This window comes from Ambystoma mexicanum, chromosome 12 (assembly GCF_040938575.1).
Source record: "Ambystoma mexicanum isolate Mex_15411 chromosome 12, UKY_AmexF1_1, whole genome shotgun sequence".
Lineage (NCBI taxonomy): Eukaryota > Metazoa > Chordata > Amphibia > Caudata > Ambystomatidae > Ambystoma > Ambystoma mexicanum.
The window spans coordinates 933,586,862-933,605,804 of NC_090936.1; the positions used below are offsets into that span (position 1 = coordinate 933,586,862).

An 18,943-nucleotide genomic window follows, 5' to 3' on the forward strand; every position below is an offset into this window, starting at 1 on the left:
TTCAGCAACGCGACTTCTGGCAGACACCTGCAAAGAAAAGAAAACCGTCAGCATTGCGCATATTTAAAAGCATTAAAAGCTTTGCGCATATTTAAAAGCAGCATTGCGCATATTTAAAAGCAGCATTGCGCATATACAAGAACATTGCCTGGCTTTCGATCACAGTTGTGGATCCACTCGGCACCATCATCACGAGTCGGCTGACACCTGTAAGGCAAAGAACGGGCCATAACAAACACCGCAGGCAGATAGAAAGCAAAGCGCTTTGCAGAAGCATTACCAGACTTGTTTCACTGCTGCACACATTAGTTTACTCCATCATCCCGACACCGGAAGACCTGTAATCGAAAGAACAGAGTGTATTAAAGGGACAATAAGCGCATACAAATAAATAGCACAGAAAAGAAGGTGTAAAACAGCGCATTGAAGCAAGAAGGACATAAAAGACAGAAGGTGTGAACACTTACTGAGAAGTATCCTCAGTGACATATAAGGACTAACCTGAAAGAACATTCATCCACGCCGCAACAGGACTGGGCTTGGGAGATACGAACCAGTGATGTAACTGGTTCCATCTCTAAACAGACTCGCGCCCCTGTCTGAGTTGAGAGCAGGACGGAGAGCCATCCTTTCACATATATCTGGAGCAGCTCCAGGGAACCCAGGCTCCAGAGGGTCCAGATTTATGACGCCGCAGAGAAAGAGGCTCCGGGTGCTCCTGCAGAGCTAAGGTGAGCGTAACAAGTAAAGTAAACGCTGATATTCCTTGTATTCTAGAATACAATAGACTGAGTGCACTCTACGCCCCATCTCAAAACCTATCCTGTTTCTCAAAAAGCTGATGTTTGTAAAAGAAAACTACTTCAAACTCAAATTATACAGGATCTCACAGCAACATCTCCAAAGAAATTAAAAGAAGCTAATACTTCATCAATGACCACAACCAAAGAAGGATCTAGTGCACAAACAAAACCAACTACCTCTTCAAAGAAACAGCGCACACTGCAAACAAATAACTTGGACACAGAACTGTCTTGTCCATTCAAGTTTTCAAATACAACTGGTGTAAATTGCTATGCAAATGTAGCAATCAATATTCTATTCCAATTGCCACAAATTGTTGAAAACATTTACTTAAATGGGACAGACCAATTATGTTTGCAAATGTTAGTCCTTCACAGAAATGCAACCAACAATCCTGACCACACTTACAGCGTTTCTGGAATAAGGCAGGAATTGGACTTGTGTGCTGGAATGGCCAGATTCACTATAAACACACAAGAAGATCCACAAGAATTTCCAATGTACATACTAGAAGTACTAGAAAACAAAAACATACCCATAAATTAAATCTTCCAGATTTCATACATGCAGATCTGTGTGAAATGACCAAACTAAAAAGTCAGCAGCCCAAAAGTCCGATATATATATATATATATGGAGGTTGTGGGGGTCTCCCTACATATTAGGGAGACCCCCACAACCCCCATACATTTTTATTAGATTTACCCCCAACATATATATATATATATACTGAAGAAATAGGGGTCAGACTTTTGGGCTTCAGACTGTTTGCCCTCAGTCGTATTCCGAAACATACATGCACTCTCTGCAGCCATGTGGCACAGGAACAAGTCCGTAATAAACGCTTTGTGTATGTATCCATACCTAACTGTGCATCTATTCAATTTCAGCAACTTCTACAAAATGCAAACCATGGCAGATTATGTACCATCAGCAATTCCGAAAATCGTTCCACCTTACAAATAAAGTCACATAGTGAATACATAATAGTAACGGTTTTGCGTTACAATGCAGATGGTACCAAAAACAAATGCAAGCTGACTGGGTTCACACATGGACAAGTATCACTTGGTAAAAAAAAAAAACCTTCACAACAGTAGGTATAATCTACCACGCAGGAGCCACAAGCAATGCAGGTCACTACACAGCATACATAAAAAAGAATTGTGGATGGTTTGAATGTACTGATACTACCATTACTCTAAAACAGATAACCAACAAACCTTGTAAATGCTTACTTAATATTTTTAAAACCAAAATTTAATCACTAATCTGAGTATGAACATCAAGAAAATCTCCTCAATACGCCAACTAGGATCTAACTACAACCAGAATACTCTCAACAACTTCAAAAATATCAACAGTTAGAATATGCCAAAAGGTATCGAACTGCCCCAAAATTCTGCAACAAGCAAACCAATAAATGAATAATACGAAAATGCAACAAGAAATAAATAATTAGAATACACCAACTGGTATCTAATTGCAACAAAACTACCACCACTTCCAAACCAAAAACCATACACCTATTCAATTCCTCCTGTTGAAATAAACCACAGAAAGATATTGTACCATAACGTAGAAAGATTTAGTTTAAAACGGCATGGATTTTTTTTGCCACAGACCCAATGACTTAATGAACAAACACAGGAACTGAGCAAATTGCACAGTACACTGGTTTGAACCATAGTACTTGTAACATACTAACTATGAGGGTTGACACAGTACAGAAAGGTCTACTATGCAATGCAGTAACTCATTACAAACTACCTACCCTAACATGTGATCTTTTCATTTATCATAGAGATTAAAAAAACAATGCCTGCTCCAATTACCCGTGGCATGAAAAAACTGCACACAACCACAAAAAATCAAACAGTAAGTATATAATGATTGGACTCACAAACACAGCAGCATAACACACCCATTCAACCAAACACCTGACCATAGACCACAATCCAAAATGTTTCCTTGCATGGGTATCTTATGCTGCCGTGGTTGTGGCCAAACCCTACAGTCTTGATTGCATGGCCTGGCCAAAACTCTACATACAGCCTCAACAAAGCAAACAGTAAGTATATAATGACTGGACTCACAAACACTGCAACATAGCACACCCATGCAAACAAACACCTCATCAATAAATGCAACCCAAAATGCCTAGAGTCTTGAGTACCAACATTCTGAGCACAATCCAGCAAACCAACTACCACACATCATGTCACTATCCTATAAACACTATTACAATACTGCCAATCAGTACACAAACCTTTCAAAACATATCTCCTAAGCAGCCCACATACCATAGTCAAAATGTTTGCTTGTATGGGTGTGTTCTGCTGCAGCGGTTGTGGCCAGGGCCTAGAGTCTTGAGTGCATGGCCGAAACTATCTTCGGCCATGCACCCAAGACTCTAGGCCCTGGCCACAACTGCTGCAGCAGAACACCCCCATGCAAGCAAACACCTGCCAAATGACGACAACCTTAAAACGTAACACAACCACCTCAAAACCTATCCACTTCAATTACCATTCTGAAACAATAATTACAACCAATGCACAAACTCTTCAATACATGCCCTCTTCACCCAATGCTCTACTAAGCACCCAAAACTAACATCAGATTATAGTGAAATACCCAAGAGTTCGCCCAGTGCTTGGTATGTCTGCGGACAACCGCGGTGACTGCGGATACTGCAAACACATCACGGCCTTCTCCCACCTAAGCAAATACTGCATTTGACCCATCTCTCATTCCCCACCCTCTCCAGCCACTCCTACACACCAGCACACCCCCCAAAATTCGATTTAGATTTATGCTCTGTTCCATGCTGCTCTGTATGCGGATCCAACATGGCGGACGCATCGAGGGAATGACGCACCTCACGCTCACCAATCAGCGAACACGTCTAATGTCCGCGGACACGACGAAAGCCGATTAGCCAATTGGTGTCTTGTCCGCGGGAAGTGTGTCCGCAGAGCGGACATAGCTATCACTATTTTCTTTTTTGGACCTACTTTATGGTTGTTTTAAAAAAACTACTGGACGGTTTTCCACCAAATGTACAAAAACATGCTTTTGGGACCAAGCTGCCACTCCTGCCACAAATTTGGTGAAAATTCATCCAGCGGTTTGGGCTGTAGGCGTGAGCAAAGTTTTCTTCTCCTCCATTCAGTCTATGGGAAAAAAATAAATGTTGGGACCCCTCCTATAACTTGCCCCCCCCTTGACCAAACCTCACCAAACTTTGCAAAAGAATTAAGAGTGGGCCATATACTTTATTTGCAATGTTTGGTGAGGATTCGTCCAAGGGGAGCGAAGTTATAAGCCGCCCAAAAAGTGCTCCTTCTATGGGATTAGCAACTTAACCATAACTACATGACCATGTAATATATATATTATACAATTACAGAGCCATCAAATCAATCGACGTGGGCGTGGAAAGACACCTGTTGCAGGTACCAGGCACCCAGACACTTAAAGATGTCAGAATTTGAGTGGAACAGCCTCTGGACCTCGCTGCCAGCTTCAAGGAAGTGCTGGTAAGCTCGCTGGTCGATGGAGTGGCACAGGGGGGTGAGACCCCTGTAGGAGAGGCTGGAGACCCTAAAAACAATGCTCAATCAGCCCCGAGAGAACACCATGGAGACTGAAAGCATGCCCACAGGACCCTTGAAGACTGGGTCACAGGGAGTATCCAGACCCGAAAGAAGTAGTACGGGGTGAAAAAGAAGACCCCTGAGGCAGGCGATGCATTCGGTAAGCTTAAAGAAGCTTTCTTGCAACGTCGGGCAGTGCCAAGCCTCACAACCCCCGCTCCTGGGGAAGATGATACAGGAGAAGATGACTTGGGCACGGAAGAGGAGCCGATAGGAGACTTGTCCTCTCAAGAAGGAGAGGAAGAAGTAGAGGAGGAATGGGAGAAACACAGCAGAGGGAAGAGAACCTCCAAAGAGAAATATCTAGAGGAGAAGCAGGAGGACACAGTGGACATGTTTGACCCAGACAGTATCCGGAACCCGAGGTCCTCAGATTGGCAGCCCTCCCCCAGAGTCGCTCAATATATGACAATAAGATTACGGCAGGCTCTTGACAAAGAGGTGAGGCAACGCCTGCGCGCAGAATGCCCACGCCCAGAACTTCCAGTAAAGGTGGCAGAGACCCCTGAGCTAGATCCTAACATGTTGACCTTTGTGTCTAAGACGAGTAAAGATCTGCGTAAAGGAATTGTAGTTGGTGGAGAAGCTGTCAAGAGAAGATGCTAGATTAAGCAGGACCTCTCGCGGAAATAATGGACCTGGCGGAAAGAGTGAAGGATACAGGGGAAGAAGTAGACTCGGACGTACTTGCGAGGTGGGCTCAAAGATTGGTCTGCCTTCTAGGCAACATAAACTGTGCCATCTCTACAGAGAGAAGAGGCCTACTGCTCAAAATAGATCCGAAGCTGAGCGACCTTGCATCTTATGAGGCCGGAGAAGTGGCGCTGAGACTCCTCTTCGGAGAGACCTTTGGAAAGGAGATGGGCCGGTCCATCAGCACCTACACTTTGCTGGAAAAAGCGCAAGCCTCCATTTGAAAGTTGTTTCCAAATAGAGTTTTTCCCGGGACCGGCCGCTTCAGGGGTCCTGCGGCCGGTCGCTTTCAAGGAGGAAGAAGGCCCCCTAATTCCAGATCCCAATACTGGGAAAATAAACAGCAAGACAACTTCTTCCTGGCTTGGGGACGTTTCTCTAGAGAGCACAGAGGAAGAGGAACTGGTTGTGGACAAGGCTTTACACCAGGTGAGGGAAACGGAGTATCTTCCGGTAGGGGGGAGAACGGGAATGTTCTGGGGAAATTGGCACACTCTTTCCAGCAATGCTTGGATCTTGCAAACCGCCAGAGGTCTGCATTCGGAGTTTATCCAACCACCTGTACAGCGAGGCAGGCCGCTCCGGCAGCATCTAGCACTAGAGGAGCAACAAGGCTTAGATTGCAAACTAAACCAATTGGTGCAGAAAGGCGCCAAAGAGAAGTGCACAGCACCCCCAGGTTTGTGAGCAATATGTTTCTAGTTCACAGGAAGGAGAAAGTTCAGCCTGTTTTAAATTTAAAAGAACAAAACAGCTGGATCATATATCACCATTTCAAGATGGAGGGTATCCATCATCTCAGAGATCCCCTAGCGAAGGAGACTGGCTGACGAGGCTAGACCTGAAAGACACCTACCTAACTGTACCAGTGTAAGAGGATTACAGGATGTTCCTAGCATTTCACTTGAACAAACAGCTCTGGCTTCGGGCTTGTCAGCTCCCTGGGCTTTAACCAAGCTGATGAAGCCAGTAGCAGCAGCGATTCGAGAGGAGGGTATCGGGATTATATATCTAGATGACCTGTTACTCCTAGCGGAGGCCCGGGATGCACTAATTTACCAGACAGCATGGGTGCAGGAACTACTAGTATCACTGGGATTTCTGGTGAATGTGGAGAAGTCAGACACCACGCCAGCACAGGGACTAGATTTCCTGGGATTTGTCCTAGACACCAGGAAAGCAATGCTAGAGGTACCTGCCCGGAAGATAAGAGATATCAAAAGGGAGAGCAGAGCCTGCTTGAGCAAGCGGCTGATTTCTCAGAGTTCTAGCGAGGATAGTGGGGCTATTAGCAGCCCCTCTATTCAGTCCATATTCCCAGGCCCTTCACATTATCGAGCACTACAAAGGATAAAGTTAAAGCACTTGCAGAAAGGCTCAAAGTATCATCAGGTAGTGCCTTTAGATCAGGAGTACATCACGGAACTAGAATGGTGGTTGAAGAATATGGAAGCCTGGAATGGGTGTGCCATCTTTGGAGACCGACCAGATCTAGTAAGAGTCGGACGCCAGCCGAGTAGGATGGGGAGCAAGATGCGGAAACCTAGAGAGAGGAGGAAAACGGAGCAAAGAGGAGCTTCGCCTGCACATAAGTACATGAATTTCCTGGAACTGCTAGCAGGATCGTTTTCTATCGAGGCATTCACAAGAGGAAAAGGGAGTTTGTGCATTCTGCTGAAAATTGACAATATCTAAGCAGTCCGTTACATAAATCACCTAGGAGGAACGAAGTCCAAGTTGCTGGCAGAGCTAGCGAAAGATTTTTGGCACTTCTGCCTCCAGTCGGCCAACTGGAACTCACGATACTTGACTGACTCCAGTGAGTGGAGACTGGATCAAACAGTATTTCAGACCCTGAATGGGAGGTGGGGTCAGGTACACATAGACCTCTTTGCATCCAGGCTCAATGCCCAGACCGACAGCTACTTCAGCTGGAGGTTAGATCCGGAATCACAAGGCACAGATGCTTTTCCACAGAAATGGACAGGAGATCTGCACTAAGCATTTTCCCCCCTTAGTGATGCTGAGCAGAGTTCTAGCGAAGTGTCGGAGGGAGAGAGTGTAGTTAATTTTAGTAGTACCACTGTGCAAATCTCGTGTGTGGTTCCTGACGCTAATGGAGCTAGCAGCAGATGTTCCATTGTTTTTTCTGGAAGGAGACGGACTGCTCATGGACCGAGTTGGGTTGCGTCATCCTCTGAGAGTGAGTGAATGGGACTCACACTCATTGCATGCAGAATATCAGGAAATCCTGTGCGCTGCCAGGCATTTCGAAGCAGGCTGCAGAGCCTATTGCAGAGTCCTGAGCTCCATCCACTAGGAGGAGCTACGACGTGACTTGGGCCAAATGGACGCACTGGTGTAAAGGGAGAAATCTTCATCCCATTTCAGCACCTGTAGTGGCGATTCTGAATTTCTTAGCATAGTTGTTGCAGGATGGGAGAGCGTTTCGTACCATAGGCGTATACAGATCAGCGATTTCTGCTTGGCACCTACCAATTGAAGGAGTCCCAGCGGGGGAGAATCCAGTGGTAGTGAGGCTTATCAGAGGGGCTAGGTATAAAGTGCCACCAGAGCGGAGTATAATACAGTATGGGATGTGACAGTAGTTCTGCGCTTATTTGAGAATTGGCCAACGGGTAGGTATCTGTCACTGAAACGTTTTTTCGGGCCAGCTAGCGATGTTATGATGTCTAATATCATACAAGCGTGTGGCGGATGTAAATGCGCTTGAGATTAATAGATAATTTGGTCCGGAAGGAGTGACGTTCTCCATAGTCACATTTAAAAGACAAATATAAAAGTGTATGAACCACGAAAGAAAGCAGAGATGGGGAAATTGAAAGTGGACACAAGAACAAAGTGGTGAAGAAACAAAATTGCCATAAAGGGAAATATACGAAACAATGCAGTGTTGCAAGGCCAAAGACTAGCAAAGGAGTTGTGACACATTGTGGCAAAGCCAAGAGGCTTACCAGGAAAACCTAGCGTACCTGGTTGCATGACCTGTAGGGGTGGACCGTATGGTCCGACAACAGCACCTAGACCAGGGAGCCCCCACTGTGAGAAGTCAAGGAGGTTGCTCAAGCAAACCAAGGGAAAGCAACTGATGAACTGGTAAGAAAACCAAATCAGTATAAAGTTGATCTGGAACTGAACTTGAACTCTGACAGATTAAGTACAAAGCACCTGCTTGAACTAGGGGAAGGGCACTCCAAGGTGTCGTGAAACTGTCTTGAACTTGGCAAAGGGAACTCCGAGGTTTATAAACTATAGCCTCCATATCCACCTCAATTGTGAACGGAATCAGAAAATGATCTGACCATTCCAGCTCCTATGCCGGGTACACAGTCACCAGCCTGAGAGATGAAAAGATCAGGTCCACAGTATTCCCCTTTTGATGGTTTTGGCCAGCAACAAGTTCCGAAAATGCAGAGAAAAAATTGACAGTGGCAGGATAGTCATATTTATTCATCCTTACATTGAAATGTACTCACTATCCCCAACCCCGAATAATTAAGTTGGAGCTGAGTTGTGAGCTCAAGAAAGGTGTCACAGAAGGTAGCCTTGTGGAGAGGATGCCTATACACAATCAAGACGTAGACAGAAACGAAGGCCTTAACTGAGAGACGCACCAGCAGTGCTTCCTTTTTGAATTCATGCTCTAATGGTATTACACCAGCAGACAGTTGATTTGTGAACCGGAGCAGCACTGCCCCCGGGTTGCACGGAAGCCTGGTCCCTATGAATAATGTTCTAGCTAGCTAAAAGAGCTTGGGCTACCATAGGGCTAGAATGATCAGCTAGCTAGGTCTCCGTAATACAGGCCACATCAGGAGAGTGGTCAGAGAGGAGATCATGGCAGTTAAGTGAGTGTGTCACTAAGGACCTAGCATTAAACAAAAGACGGAACAAATTGCCTAAAATAGCATCGCTTCTGGCACCAATGGGCATAGGGAGAAAGCCTGCAGGCCAGATATATGCCCAGGGGACAACTTGAGCAACGGTACACGTGGGAGGATTACAGAAGCAGCAATTTCACAGATTTTGACCTGAAAGTGGCCACAGCCCATCCGCAGCATGAACAAGCACAAGCTGTCTGCCTTCCCAACACACAAATACAGGTCAGGAGAGTCAGGTGACGCACTACGTGGAGACCCAGAGAACAGATGCTGATCTCCGTCGGTGCAGAAGAAAGATTGACGTGGCTGTGAGTGTGGCAATCAACATATGTTATAACGAGGAGCTTTGGGGAAGGGAGTACATTCAATATAACAGCAGCAATTTTAAATTTAACAATTAGAGGGCTGCGAGGCCCAGAAACTGCTGACTGTACCAAGTGGGCCATTGGGTTTGCTTTCTTGGGAAGGGTCTTCCCTCCCCAGCCCTCCACAGAATGTATGATGTGTTCCAGTGTCCTGTTACATTGGTGGCGGGATCTCCCCTCTTGGTGCGTGTTTAGGATGAGCTCACCAAAGTAAATCTGGGCGGTGATGCAGGTGTGCATCTGCTGGATGGTAGTCCCACTCCTTGGAAGCCTCCAGACTGAGCCCCATGCTGGCCAGGTGGATGCGCTTAAAGCAGTACTCTTGGCTGGCAATGGATGGCTGCTCTGAGGCAGCCGGGACCCTTCGCCTGGGACCCTTCGCCAGCAGCGGGTCCCGGATGGCAGATTGGGAGAGAGCTCTGCCCCCAGGCCTCCCACCTTGTCCTTCAGTTAGTGAGCAATAAAGGGGGCCCTGTCACCAGGCGGCGTAAAGCGGTCTCTCCATCCCCAGTGTGTCGGTGCAGGTGGCAGAGGTTCCTCCGCACTTGCATTGAACAGAACTCGCATGAGCCAGCAATGGTGGCCACTACTCTGGCAACCCCCAGCTGCGGGTCTGTGCACTTGGTGAGAGCTTCTAGGGATCAAGGAGTGTTGTTGTGAGGCGTCATTAGCAGACACAGGGCCAGAGTTAGAAATGGGCAAACCCAAAATCCATTTCTTGGCTGTTAATGTCGAGATAACCGGAACTGAATTCATTACCAACGTTTATAGAAAGCCTACAGAAACAAACAATACATTGCATTTTAGAAGCTTTCATCCATCACATTTGAAGGACACCATACCTTACAGTCAGCTATTGTGACTGAAGAGAATTACATCTGATGTAACACATTTGCAAAATGAATATGAAGATATGAAAAAAAGATTTGCATCAAGAGGCTTCCCAGAAGAAATTATTGACAAAGCTATCGGATGGACGGAATCCTTGACAAGAGACAGCCTCTTGGAAGAGAAACCTAGGAAAGAGAATACAAGACTAATCCACACCCTGAAACTCTCAAGCCAGAGTTTCTAAATTAAAAGGATCATAAACAAGAATTGGGACCTTATCAAGTCAGATCCTAACCTACATAGACTATTTCCAGAATCTCCAATGTTAGCGTACAAGAGGGGCAGGAACTTCAAAGACAACCTGATCAGAGCAGAAAAACAAAAAACTAACTCGGGGCATCCTGAAAAAACAGAAACGGGGCACCCATGCATGCCTCAATTGTCAACACTGTGCGAACCTCATCAAAGGAGATTACATCAAGCATCGGAAAAACAGTAAAAAAATACCATTAAGGGATTGTTCAACATGTGAAAGTAAAAACATGGTATATGCGCTTCGATGCCGATGTGGCAAATACTATGTTGGGAAGATCACTAGTAGAGCTAAAGAACGGTGGATGGAACAAAAATCCAATACAAGGACATGTAACACCAAATCAGTAGTGTTCAGACACTTTAAAGAAAATGGACATAACATATCGCAGCTGCGGTGGGTTTGTATTGGAAATGATCCACCCCCTACCAAGAGGAGGAGACCTAGCAAAAAGATTATCACAGAGGGAACTGTGCTGGATCCATAGATTGGATGCAATGACACCCCACGGCCTGAATGAGGAATTCTATCTAGGCCCATTTCTCTAAATTGCTCCACAGACGCACGATAAATTGACCGTACAGTACATTAGGATGTTAAATAATGGAATGGTAACCCATTACTTTTATTTTTTTAAAATCATTTTGAAATGGTGTAGCTTAACCCTAATCTTAATGTCCAAACCCCTTTAAAAAAAATATTCTTTTTAGAACTACATACACATTGAGGAGTTTTATGAAAAATAATGTTGAATGATAACTCTATTAGATGACAAAAGAATGTGAACTTGTCTAAAGGAAACAGATAACATCCTGACTAACATGAAAAGTATGATGATTAAGTGTAGGAGTATCTTGGTTTTTTCCAAACTACTGCGATCTAGATTTTCACTAGAATAGGTCTTGGAAGCCTGCTTTAAAAATTAATGGGATTGTACAAATGTGAGCAACAGACCATATACTAGTCATAACACAGGCATATACTAGTCATAACACAGGCATATGAACTCCAATCATAACAAAATACGTTCTCTAGACATGTCTTTAGAGCCCTACTTAACAACGCAATGATTATTTATCTATGGTATATATTACCGATTTAGATATAAAGGAATTCTCTGATTGACAGAATCAGTTTTCCTAAAGTAAACCTAGAAAGACTCTACCATCATGATGTCATGCACGTTGCAAACGTGACGACGTCACTAGAAATAACGCCAGTTTTTGAGGCCACATTACATCTTTATAGGCATGGGGCAATATTTGCAATATATTTTCTCATCGCTTCTTAGAACGTCATATTGTGAGGTCATGCACGTTTCCACGTGATGACATTAGAATCGCGGCAGCTTTTACGGCCATCTGAATTTGCCATATTATATCTTTACAAATATGGGGCAACAATCTCTATATATCTTCCTAGAGTGACATGACTTGCCTCTGGCATATATCTCGGTTTTAGAAAAAATATGTTTTAATTCTAAGTAAATACAGGAAGATTTATTTACAATCGTGACATCATGCATGTTTTTACGTGATGACGTCACTAGAAATTGCCGCGATTTAAGCAGCCATCTTACTCTGCCACATCACATCTGGTTTTGTTGGCAGTCGTCCCGCGCACAGCTGAACTAAAAGTAAGTATACTTAGCAATCTAACCTCAGACTTTAGGCTTTTGCAGGCTTCTTTTTTTAATGTTTCATCACTACAATAATTTTCCATCATTTAGACTTCAGAAATTGGTCTAAAAAGAACAATTATATGTATTCTTTCACAGATCTCTGTGTATAGTCATCGGACTACTTAATCTTACTAAAGAATCTGGTAACAGAGCCATGATCCTACCGCTTACCAGAAGATATCTACATCCATAGTAGGACAACTATTTTTGTAATACTCTTGAAGAACGTAGACATTACTTGTATAGTAAAAGAATGCCCTAACTTACAATCCTATAGATATACCAACATGGAACAGCCCTAAGAACAGACTCTGGTATGATTGGTACCTTCTTTTTTTTAAAAATTATTTTGTTTTTTTTAAACCTCTTTTTATTAGTACGTCAACCATAAATTAGACAGTAGAACAATACAGAAATGAACAATCAAATAAACAATTCAAAATTAATTAACTGAATTGCATATCAATATTCAAACATCCCATTCAAGTACCCCTCCGACATACTTAGATTTTGTTTTTAATTAATGTCGACAATAAAAGAGCAAAATACAATAATTAAAAAACATCCAATATAAGAGACACACACAAACACCAGACCAAACCCCCCAAAGATGATCGGTAACTTCTAACCTTAAGAAGAGCCATAATATTTTGAGTGAGATAGCTTCTTAGCCCACATGGGTAAGATTTATAAACATGTTTCTTATTCCTTATGCTTAGTGCACACGTTCTTATCAAAGGACCTTACACTTACCTTGTCTATTATTGCCGGGTAGGAATCTTCAACCTATTTAGTTTAAGAAAGGAACATTGGATACACACTAGAACTGACCTAGACATACCGAATTACTGCAAAAAGGCAAAACTATCATCTATCAAGAACAACTGGTTTACTAGATAAAATAGGAGTTAAAGGTTAGTGATTGATGTATCTATGTATTGCTCTCCCGAAAAGTGCATGAAACAACCATAAATCACCAATGCAATTATAGAGCAAATACTTTGAACCATAAACAGACACAATAACTCAGCCACGCACTCTTAGAAGATAAATTGGCTCTTTACGGCTATTTATTCAAAGCTTAAAAGTAAATAGAAATAACTCACAAAAATAATATAGACATAGATCACAGAAGAAGTAGAGAAGTCAAAAGGAAATGCATCACAGTGAGCGTAACAGGATTCCTCATCTCGTCCAGAAGCGGCTGGAAGACCCTGGGAACAGCCAGGCCGAGAACACCACAGCTCACAGGAAGGCTGGACGTAAGCGTCCTTATTCTCCGGCTGAAGTCTCACCTGACCACCTCCGGGTTTCCGCATATGTACACACTCCACAAAGGGGAGTTAATTCTCGAACATTCTGGAAATTGCACTTGTGCAGTTGAGGAACAGCCGTCTGTTGCCAGCTGGGTCAATCGAGAGCTTCCCCCCAAGAAGCGCAGTGCCTCCCTTCTCTAAAAACACGCTCCACGGAGAACAGTAGCAAGCCATAACAACGTTAGCTTTCCCAGCAGAAATGGCCTTGACCGCATACCAGGTTTGGAAAGCATGTTTGTCTCAGCACTGTGAATCTAACACTCAGCAAAATGTGTGCAGCGTTTCACTGCGGTATGAAGTAAATATCCAACATGGCTCCGAGCACTCCCAGAATGCATTGCGCACCCGCGCCATTTTGGATCAAGCATAACAATCTGATACAATAATCAACATTGTTTAGAATATCTATACACAGACATAAAGGGTTAATAAGACAAAAAAGGTGTTAAAGTCAATATGGTGAATATGCAAACATGTAAAATGTATACTTTTTTGTTTTTTTTAAAAATTAGATTCACATCTGGGATTAGATTGTGTAAATGATGATTATTGTACAGACCACAAGGTCCAAGATAGGGGTCTTTTGAAACTATAATTTGATACTATAATTTGAAACAAAAATCTTCTAATAACTTTTTGCAAAAGAATTGTAACATGCAGAATATAGAAATCTGAAGCTATAATGAATTATTGTAATGATATTTATATACAATTATAATTGAAATTTATGTTTGACTTTCTCTATAGATTAATTCTGAAAAGATAATTCGCCCCTGAAGAAGAGAACTATCTCGAAACACGTTGGGGCATAATACTTAAATTGTATGATATTGCAAACTAACGGTGAAGTGTACAAATTAAGAAATTGGGTATGATTTTTGAAAAACAATACTGTGTAAATTAGAAATATTTTACATGAAAAATGTGAGATTGTTTGGCTTGTATACTCAGCCATTGAAAGTGTGCAGGGGACGCGAGTTCCCTAATTGGGAACTACTTTTTGTTCTTGTTCAGGTTACAACCCATATGCCAGTGTTGATTTTCTTCTCCTCTGCACCTAAAAATTGCATACATGTTTTTTTAAAAAAAACTAGGAGTGCAGAGTGATTCATTCTTCTCATTACTCGGACAACCCCAGCTGCGGGTCTGTGCACTTGGTGAGAGATTCTAGGGATCAAGGTGTGTTGTTGTGAGGCTTCATTAGAAGACAGAGGGCCAGTACAGAAGCTCCCCCTCCTCAGTCCCAGCCGGTTAGAGGGGCCGATTGCAGGACAGAGGAGACTGCCACAGCAGGGAAGGTAGCAGAGGCGAGCTGTGAGAGGGAGCGGGCTCGGGGCGCTTTCCCCATCCATGCCGCTAACTCGAAGGCAATCATTATAAAGTTGGCAGCGACACCCGAAGGGTCCTCAAGCTTTTCGGGCCAAGCACAGCTCAGAAGGGAGGCAGTGCCAAGGGCTCAGTGTGATGAAACTGAGGGCGTCCTCACTTCTTTTCCTCCTGGACCTTCCTCTAGGGTGGCCAGACAAAGGCCATCTCTTTGGGATCCTGACCCTGTGGGTGGATATGCGAATGAGGATCACCTGGGTGGCGGGAACTTGGGGAGTGGGGAGACATGGTATCCTCTTTCCCTTTTCACAAAAAGATCCCTCTATCCCTCAAGCCTTTGTAGGCTACTGTCGGCCCTTTCCCTTTTCTCCCCTCCAAAATGTTCCCCAGGAACATAATTTCAACACTGGGGTAAGGAAGGGGCCAACTAAGAGGACACACCCACATTTGGGTGAGATAAGCATATATCAGCCTTATATAGTTCATTCAGACACGTATCGGTCCAGTACCAATACGAGGAGGCAACAACAGTTATGCACACTTACTTTAATTCAGACAGGCCCAAACACCACTCTGAGACGAAGAAGAGAGCTATGGAGGATTTCGGATAGATCAACCAGGCGTGTTACCATAGTCGGACAATTGGACTGAATGACCCACACCTGCGGTCATTTAACAATCCTGATGGGTATATAAATGCTGGCTGCGCGAGACGGAGTAGAGCCAAGGCAGGAGCACGAGCTGGAGCTGAAGGCACGGATTCAGGGAGCCGTGCCGAGCAGGCATGAGGGACGCTGAGGCCAAGGCTGGCCGCAAGAGGGTCTGGCAGTCCTGCTGCCCTCCCGGTCGTGCGTGCACAGCAGAAGGTGTGAGGCGCTGAAGCACTACAACCATCGCTAGTCACCAGGAGAGTGAGCAGTGCTCTCTGTGGTCTCCGCGGGGGAAGAGCAGAGCTGTCTGGAAGCCAGAAAGCAGAGCGGGGAGTGGAACAAAGCCAAAGGGAGCTGCCCTATACAACCAGTGAGTGGAAACAAGGAACCACTCATACCGGGGCACTCCGCGAACGAGAAACTAGGGCTTTTGAATATCGAATGAACAAAGTTGTCGGAAGCACTTTTGAATGCCGGAACAAGGGCTTTTGAGTATTGAACGAACTGAGCGTTGATAGAAGTACTTTTTATAGGCTGAAACAAGTACTTGTGAATATCGAAGAATTTAACACATGGTAAACCCTTTTGAATGCCGCACAAAGCAAAAGCAAGTTATGAGCACTTGTGAACAGAGTGAAAACAAGGTGGTGCATGTAGCAGATACCACTGAATGCATTATTGGAAATACAAGTATTGGCAAATCCAAGAGAATACCAAGAAGGGTATGTGAGGAGAAACGAAGTATGATCCAAAAAGAGAGTTCAAGGAACTGCAGGTTAAGTAGGAAACCTGGATTGGCAAGAGCCAAAGAGTACAGAAAGTGTGACCAAGTTCATGGTGGCCAACTGTGCCACGGTGAAGTGTTAAAAAGGGTGTGACACTGATGAAAGAGACATGCTTCACGGTCAAAGGAAAGCAGTGGACAATTGTTGATGACAAGGTGACAAGCAGGGGTATTGGTTGGTTGTTTGCCCTGTAATGTGTGGTCTGACAACTGCGCCTAAACAGAGTGGCCCCTATATGGCAAAAGCCAATGAAAGTATACAGAAAGAAGCTTGTGTTTTGTAACAGCCTCTTATGTGATTTTGAAGCCAAGAAACAGTAAAACGTATTGATAAAGAGCTAGGTGGTGTCCCCAGGAATTGTGTTTTGAAAAGCTAGAAGATTTGAACTCTTGGGGAAGGGAACCCTGATACCTATTAATTTTGATACTGACATTCCTACCCATTGTATGCAGTTAATTGTGAGGGCAAGTATAGTTTTTGGACGCAGACTGTTGATTTGGACTGCCTGACGCAGACTGACAGACTATCCTTAGATTTCTTTAGGTAGGGAAATCCCACCTTCGTATAGGGCAAGTTAATCCTGAAGTTAATAAAGTTTTTGAGATCAAATTTTTTAATCTGTTTTCTGTGTCTATTTCATGATGCCTTAACATCTGTTAGATATGTCCTGTCGGCATTGCACCCGCGGGCTGAAAATCTGGCACCAGGCTCCGTGGGGGTACCAGAACTTCCGCTACATCTGCGTCTGACAAAGGCTATTTTAATGCATGTTTCTCCCTGTTTCCACAGGAGGCACTCGGGTGGCCATGCTACTACACTGCGCACCAGACCATGCCTCTGCAAGTTCTATAAACTGAGTAGCATTAAGTTGAGTAATTGTAATACCACTTTTTCTTTTTATAACAGCTTTACACAATGTTTTAACACTTTGGTTACATGGTTTATATAAAAACACATTTTATTGAGGACCATCTGAGGATTTGTTACTTCTGCTTCAAGTTCTATAGGACTATATGCTCTTGGATTAATCATATAACAGATAGTACAGCAATGTTCTTCCACTTTGGGAATCCTAAACTATTCTGGTAATTGTTGCATATATTCATACTAGTTGTTACCCAAAGGTATTATAACGTGTGTATGCTAGAGTGGTTTTAAATGTTTACATCTTTTTGCACTAGGTCCAGTCATGCAGGAAAACACCTATTTTGCTTCTTCTGCAGAGGATATCAAGATCTGGGACTATTCTACTTTGACTGTGGTGAACCAGTTCAATCCACATACTTCGTTTAGTGGGATTTCCTCTCTTTGTTGGAGCCCGACTAGTATCCTTTTTGTGGGACAATTTTACATTTCAGCTTCCTGAACTATCCGTTAACAAAATTATTGTTGGCTTGTATACAGATTGTAATTACAAGTTTGTAAAATTGTGTTAGTTTCTTTGATCAAGTACGAAGAATTATTGGCTTTATTTGCATCAAATTGTGTAAGTCATTGTAGTCAAGGAAAATGTTTCATTGCAAAATATAGCTTTGACCACTTTCATACATTGGGGGGGGGGGGCTTGGAAGGGGGCCTTACCACTGCTAGCAATTTTATATAGGACAGCTAAAAGTTGCCTGTTTAACTTTAGATCATGTCTTATTAATTTCTTTGAGCACTATCATACATGCCCCCCCAACCACCACTAGCACTTTTATATAGCACAGTTGAGAATTGCCTGTTTTTATATTGAGATATTTCAATTGGTAATTACTGTGCCACCATCAACCAAATTCTATAAAGTGCTAAGGGCTTGTTTTTAAGGTGTGAATTCAGACAACGCAACCAGAACTCCTCTTCCATAATGGCGCCAACATTATGCACATACAGGCCCAATGATGTTACATAAATCAAACCCAACTCGTAGCACTCTGTTAATTGATGTTCAGCCCTCTCAAGATGCGAACGCCTACAGATTCTACAAGTTCTTTCAGATTCAAGGATCTTGAGCCTTGTGCCAAAAATGTCTAATACAAGCAATTGGTTCATACGTGAGAGCATTATAAACCTCACATTCTTGGACAGGCATCTAATTGCACAGTTCTGAGGTTTCTTAAAAGTGTAATTCATATATGCTACAAATCCATAGGTCTTTAAGGAACGTAGATGTTCAAAATCGTTGCACCAAGCCCATGCCTCTGTTTTTCGAGTGATCAAATATTTGATGATATAATAGGTTCCAGTCCAGTTAAGTTTCCACTCAATGTTTCCAGAATTATTAATGATTTGCTGCATATATAATGAACAGTTTTTATTTCCAATTTCCTTACCAACAGAATGGAGAAAGGAATCAGAAGATGGTCATAGCTTTCGCATAGAATAGTGCTAGTTTTAACACCACTATAGAACACCTAGATAACAGTCCCAATTCCAGCCTTATTATTTCAATGGGGACATATTGCGGCAGACCCACAATCCTTCTCCAGTAGGTTCTACAATTCCACTTTAGCACTAGGGACTGGATTTGCTTGAAAATGATAAAGGAGTTTGGTTAAGTCATTTGTTTTAAAGGGCATGGATCCTACCAAATCAAGGTACCTCTATCTTTGCCCACATATCCTGGTCTCTATTCATTT

General features: G+C 43.3%; 1 protein-coding gene across 2 annotated transcripts in view; it reads left to right on the forward strand.

Moving 5' to 3' along the window:
- Positions 1-18,943, forward strand: part of LOC138514123 (protein NEDD1-like) — a 1,022,049-nt gene that overhangs the window by 160,119 nt on the left and 842,987 nt on the right. For both annotated transcript variants that reach the window (XM_069629422.1, XM_069629421.1), the window contains exon 2: positions 17,507-17,650. In XM_069629422.1, coding sequence (XP_069485523.1) covers positions 17,515-17,650 — 136 coding nt within the window. In that variant the 5' untranslated portion in view covers positions 17,507-17,514. The remainder of the gene's footprint in view (positions 1-17,506; positions 17,651-18,943) is intronic.